The 6,470-nt window shown below is 43.9% G+C and overlaps 1 protein-coding gene across 3 annotated transcripts in view; it reads left to right on the top strand.

Annotated features, from left to right (window-relative positions):
- The window catches only part of Psd3 (pleckstrin and Sec7 domain containing 3), a 457,750-nt gene that overhangs the window by 67,045 nt on the left and 384,235 nt on the right, over nucleotides 1-6,470 (top strand). For 2 of the 3 annotated variants that reach the window (XM_026789579.1, XM_026789577.1), the window contains exon 1: nucleotides 14-89. The exons of the other annotated variant lie outside the window; for it this stretch is intronic. In XM_026789579.1, coding sequence (XP_026645380.1) covers nucleotides 62-89 — 28 coding nt within the window. In that variant the 5' untranslated portion in view covers nucleotides 14-61. Of the gene's footprint in view, nucleotides 1-13; nucleotides 90-6,470 lie in introns of those variants that run through there. 3 annotated transcript variants of the gene reach the window in all.

Genomic DNA, 6,470 nt, shown 5'->3' with positions numbered 1-6,470 from the left:
GCTCGCCCGCCGCAGCCCGGGTCGCCCGCAGCCCCGCGGCCCCGAGCCCGACGCGCGGGCAATGGAAGATGGAAGGAAGAAACGCTGCGGTGAGCTCGCCCGCTGTCTGAGCCGGGCTAGGGGAAGGGTGTGTGGAGTCTGTCACCGTGTCCGTACCTGACCCGGGCTTGCTTTTGCCTTGTCGTTTGCTCTGCCCCATCAGGATCCCTGGGGCCACTTCACTTTGTGCTCTGATAACTATTTCTCTTCTCCTCCCCCTCCCCGCCCCCTCCGTTTTCTTTCTTTGTGTTTGTTGGGGAACCCAAGAGGGCCAACTTTTTGTTGTTAAGGTTTCGTGGTTTTTAATTCAGCCCTCTCCGCCTTGTAAAGCTCATCTGGGGAGAAGAAAGCTGGACGCGCCTTCTTGCTAATGATCTGACGAGGGAGGCATTACAGCACCTAAGGTGCTCCTGTTAGTCTGCCAGGTCAGCTCCCAGATTGAGTGCCTATCATGTTTCTCTGTCCAGGAAGAAAAGAGAAAGCCCTCGCATGGAGAGAGCAAACAGACGGAGAGATTATCTCGTGGAACATCGCCGCTAGCTTTTTAAAGACATTTTTGGGTGACTCTCTTTTACATGCTTTGACTCTCTCCATAGCTGTCCTGGCAACTGATAGGATGAAAAAAAAAATCGCTTAAAAAAAACCAGGCTAGCACAGATTATGAGGCAGAGTTTACTATGCTGTCCCCCTCAGTACTAAGTGTTTACTTTTGCCACTGTTCTGGATGTAGTAGGATGTTAAACACCACCAGGCAGGAGATATAATGGGCATTAGGGTTGCATCTTCCAGACTCGGACCCTCCCGACGGTGGGATCGAGGATTTCCGTAGCAGAGAATTTCTTGAGTGGGTCCAGGTGCAGGTGGAGGGAGGAGGGAGGTCTGGAGAAATCACTGTAAGTGGGATTTTGGCAATACGTAGTGCAATTCATTATCTGCAGTCGAGTATGCACAGAGGCCTTGCCAAGCCCAATGGCCATGAAGAAGAATTGTGCTCTCGAGGAGCCAGCTTTCTGTCGGGAGAGACGAGTGCGTGCTGCGCAGGATCCAGAGAAAGCTAGGAGTCTGTCTGCCTGCCTTACAGATCTGGAAGTCCCAGAAGAAGCCCTGGCCCTTGACGGGCTGGGGTTGGTTGGCTTTTGTTAAGGTGTAGGGAGATGTTCCTGCTGAGAGAGCGAATACACTTTCTGCCCTCTCCCAGTAAATGACTGCTTTTTGCAGCCTTGCTCAGAGCCTTTCCACATTCCCTGTAGAAGTTCTGAAGTCGTTTGTCATCTGTTATTCGTAGACCATGTCACCAGTGTTACAACGGGTTAATCTGGGTCTTGGTTAAGAGGTGCAGAGGTGAGCAGCAACATGTGTATGCACCACCTTCTTTGAGGATTATGGGGACAATGTCATTTGGCAATAATGAAAAGATGGTGTTTTGGGGTTTGGGTTGGATTAAAAGGTGAGTAGTACATGCTGATCTTTCTGTTTTGTCTGCAATATATTCAGACTTGATTGAGCTTTAGGCTGGCAGAAAAGGAAACTGTAACCAGAGCCTGTGCTTTAGTGTGGAAATATGATTATAGAAGGTTGGGGAAGGGTCAGGTCTAACCTGGACCACGTTTGCTGCAGGTGTTCTCCACCATCTTCTTCCGGGACCTTGAACGGCTTTCTTCCTGGGTTTTAGAACCCGGAGGTTGATTATGCTATGCCTGTGCTTAGCTCTTTCCCTCCACACCTCCTGAGTTCTCCTGAGTTGAGCCAAACTTGGCTTATTTAGGAGGGTATTAATGAAATCCTCTAGATGTCATTAGGACGCTGATGGAGTCCATACAGGATACTGATGACGTTCTCTAGAACATTAGTTCTCAGTCTCGGCAGGCTCCTATCTGTGATGTTGTGTGTATGTTCGGAAATGAAATGGTGCTGTTTCCCTTGGTACCGTTCTGTGTTTCTGAGTTATCGTTTAAAGCTCCGTTTGTAGTGACTGTTCAAGTTTATAGGGGAGAAGAGGCTAATTTGAAGTGTTTAGCCGATACATTATTCTAGAATCCAAATTGCCATACCTTGTTGGGAAATGAGGTGTAACTCTGAACATTAATAATGAGTCTTTGCTTATGCTATCTTATTTATACAAAAATAGCACATGTCCTTGTAATACTTGTTTGCCCTACCAAAAGAACAAATTTTTTTCTGTGCCCAGAAGGTCAACAAACTGGAATCCAGTTGGTGTTGCCAAATGGACAAGGACTTTGTTGGAACTCCAGGGCACAGGAGTGGTGGTGGATAATTGTCTTTTGACAACACCCGTGATATAAGGAAGCCTCAGCTCTTCTCATCTCCCATGTCAGAGTCACACTGGGGCCAGGGTTGCCTTTTCCCCCTTTATTTAATTATGGCAAACAACGATCTTGAGTAAAATACTCTCCACTTTTGATCCTGGACCAGTGAGCTACATCAAATGTCCTTGCTTATGAGCTCTCTTAAGTGGTTGTTTTTGGAGTTCAGGATCTGGAGTGACTGGAAGTATCCCATCCCTTCCTGAGGCTGGGGCACTTTTCTTTTTGTATGTTTATTTATGTGGCTGGGCTGTGAGTTTGTGTATATGCACATGTTGTATTAACGTGTGCTGTGAGTTTATGTATGCGCATACGTTGTATTAACGTGTGCTGTGAGTTTGTGTATGTTCATATGTTGTATTTATGTGTGCTGTGAGTTTGTGTATGTTCGTATGTTGTATTAACGTGTGCTGTGAGTTTATGTATGTGCATATGTTGTATTTACATGAGCTGTGAGTTTGTGTATGTTCATATGTTGTATTAACGTGTGCTGTGAGTTTGTTTATGTACACATGTTGTATTTACGTATGCTGTGAGTTTGTGTATATGCACACGTATTTACGTGTGCTGTGAGTTTATTTATGTGCACATGATGTATTTAGGTGTTCTCTGGGTTTATGTATATTCATGCATGTATATGCATGTACATGTGGAGACCAGAGAACATCAGGTGCTGTTCCTTAGGAGAGATCCACTTCTGATACAGTCTCCTATTGGTTAGGAGTTTGTTATCTAGGTCAGTTGCTCAGTGGGATTCCTCTCTACTCTTCTCCATGGGATTACATATGTGTGCCCCTGCATCTGGTTTTCTTAAGTGGGTTTTAGGGTGCAAACTCAAGTCCCTTGTGTTTGTAAAGTGTTTTATAGTGCTAACTATTTTCACTTATTCACTGAATTTATTGCACGTATTTTCGTGTGGGGCACCCTGAGAAGCAGCTGTGCCTTTTAGACAGCAGGCCCTAGCTTTTAGAGAATGCAGTCTTTACAGTGAAGGACAATGAAGTGCTACAGTCACAGCTAATATTATTTTGAGTTCTGCCATACATATCTCCTGTCCCTGCGATAGCCATGAAGTCCTACTGTCATCATCTCCGTCTTTGATGTTCTGAGAAATGTAGTTGCTCAGGATCCCACAGCTAATAAAGTTACAATATTCAAATTCAAGTCATCTCATGTTAAGCCCACTTTCCTGTATCCTCAGAGCTAGCACTGTGTGCTGCAGAAATTGAGGTTTCAGATCTAAAAGGTAATGAATCCATCACCAGCCTCATTTGACAGATTTATTGGCTTAAACAGCAGCACGAGTGTTACAGTGTTACGTGGCTCAAGAGATAAAAATTGTATCATTTCTTATCCAGAGTACATTAAAGAGTTCCCTATAGTCATAAATAATTAAAATAAAAAGTGAATCATAATAACAATATCAGGTTGAATGCAAGCCCCGCTTATTTTAATTTCTAATTATAACACCTCAGAGCAGTTTCTAGCTCTTTCTGCCACAGTGGTGTTGACATAGAGAAGACTGCTTTTCCTTGTTATTTCTTCCCGGCCCTGGAGCTCAGAGCTTGTTGAGAAGGCATATGGAACAATACAGGGGGCTGGGGAAGCAGCAGAGGGCATTGGGAAGATCAGGCCGCGGCTGCTCCCTGCTCCCTTGCTGTCCCTTTTCTTCTCTGACCTTTGCTAAGGAAAAGTGACTTGGAGAAATGAAGTGGCTTGGCCTTCCTGTGGCTGCTGGTCAGTACACATGAGAAATAGAACGAGGTAAAACGTGGCTGTGGCTTCCTTTGCGTGGCCTTCAGGAGATCACTGGGGAAGCACTTATGGGATTGCTTTTCTGTATGTAAAATCCTGCTAGCTTTTTTGGAACTTAGGGTTTTGAAAACTTTATTTTCCGAGAAGCTGCTGGGTGAGGTAGATCGGGTCACAGGACACTGAAGAAGGGGACTTTAGGTTGTAGTGCAATTAGATGCTTGCTGTCTTTGTGATTATATTACTTTCTAGCAAATTTACAGTCGAACATACCATGAAATTGGAGGCAAAGCTGTATGATCTTTCAGTGCATCTCCTGTGACTTCCCCTTTGTGTGTATGAAAGCCTCCAGTGGTGCACGCATAAAGAAGGAGGCTGCTTTCTTGGGTCTGGAGCTTTCTGCATGCTCCCTTTGGACAGCTATCTTTGTTTGTTTTTTGTTTTGTTTGTTTATTTGTTTTTGTTTCTTGAGACAGTGTTTATCTGTGTGACAGTCCTAGCTGTCTTAGAACTAGCTCTTATAGATCAGACTGGCCTCAGACTCACAGAGATCCACCTGCCTCTGTTTCCCAAGTGCTGGGATAAAAGGCCTCCACCACCACTGCCTAGCTCCAGTTGTCTTTGTTCTACAGATACATTTCTGGTGACTCCAAAGGGTTCATGAGCTGGCCCGCTGGCACTCATTTCTTCTCATAAAATCTTCATGAGAAAACAAAATAAAGCAGACAAAAAAGCGCATCATTCCTTTCTGGGCACTAACATAAGTAAATTAGGGCAGACATTAGTCCATAGTATTCGTTCATCCATTCATGTATTCACGGAGTCTCTAAACAGGTTTGTCTACTGATCTAAGCTGACCTAAGAGAACCTGCGAAGAACACTCAGAGTCTTCGAGTTGTTCTTCGGAGAGTCAGACTCTACAGTTGGTAACTACTGACATTGCTGTATCTAAGAATTCAGCTCTTGTGAGCTGATGGACTCAGTCAAGCTTTTCTTAAGCATGCCTTCATAGAACTTTCTGTTCTGTTCATAATGTCCTGTGTCTCCCTTGTCCAGTAGCCAGAGTGTGTATGTGGCTAGTGAGTACTTAATATGGCTATTCTCAAGAACTGAATTTAAAATTTTATTTAGTTTCAATAAATTTATACAGTCTTAGGCAGCTACTGGCTATTTTGCTTCACAGCAAGGTATTCATTCCCATGAAAGTGTCATTGTTTGAGCCTTTGGCTACTCCGGTGTTTGCTAACTGGACTTTGATAAATTGAGAATTGTCCTTACCACATCGTGTCTGATAGCACAAGTGTGGGAAGAGTATACGTGAGATTTTAGTGAAAATAAATAAATTCATTTAAAATAATGAGGAAAAAACATAATTACTAGTAGTAGCTATTAGGAAGAAAACAGGAACAGAGTATTTTTTTTTAACTAGAATTAACATAAATGGGAAAACTTGAGTCTGGTCTGGCTGAGAGTTGTCTATTGCTTTAGCTTCATTGAAGAATGGATGCCAGTGTTTGGAGAGCTTAAGGAAGTGATGGCAACGTTACAGTTATCTTCTGACTTTACTGTAAGGAGTGTCTGATGCTCACCTCGGGTTCTTGCGAATCTGGATAGCATAGGCATGATGATCCAGTCAGACAGTGGTGGGTATCCAATCAGTGAAGGTCTTTTCTTGGGATGCATACAGAGCTGTCTTGGAGAACCGGAAGGTCATCAAAGAACATGACAACAACAGGAAAGTGCCTGGATGACACGCATATTGTTATACAGATAGAGAAGTGAAAGTGAGAGAAACAGTGTACTCACGAGACCAGGACAGAGAAAACCCTCAGCTACTCTGTGTGACAGATCTAGGAAATAAACAGCTACATTACAGGGTCCAGGGTTGTTCCATAGTTATGCATACCAAACTGATTTTGTGTGCAGTTTGTGTGTCGAGATGAGAAAATTCTTAGCAGTGGTCAGAGGCAATGAACTCTCTCTATGTTTGTGCTGGCTTTGATCTCTCTTTCTCTCTCATAAGTGCTGGAATTATAGTGTGAGCCACCCTTCATTATGGTTTTGATTTGCATTTCTCTAATGTCTGATATTGTTACATCTCTTATGTATGTTGGCTACGTGTTCATCTTCTTTGGGGAAATAGTTGTTCAGGTAGTTTCTGGACTCCTGTCTCCTATGTCATACGTGCTTTTCAAGCGTCTTCTACCATTTTTTTAAAATTTATTTCTTTATTAAAGATTTCTGCCTCCTCCCCGCCACTGCCTCCCATTTCCCTTCCCCTCCCCCGATCAAGTCCCCCTCCCTCATCAGCTTGAAGAGCAATCAGGGTTCCCTGACCTGTGGGAAGTCCAAGGA

Source organism: Microtus ochrogaster, unplaced genomic scaffold (genome assembly GCF_000317375.1).
Source record: "Microtus ochrogaster isolate Prairie Vole_2 unplaced genomic scaffold, MicOch1.0 UNK23, whole genome shotgun sequence".
NCBI lineage: Eukaryota > Metazoa > Chordata > Mammalia > Rodentia > Cricetidae > Microtus > Microtus ochrogaster.
The sequence above is the reverse complement of the archived record's forward strand: the minus strand, read 5'-3'. Positions and strand labels throughout refer to the sequence as shown.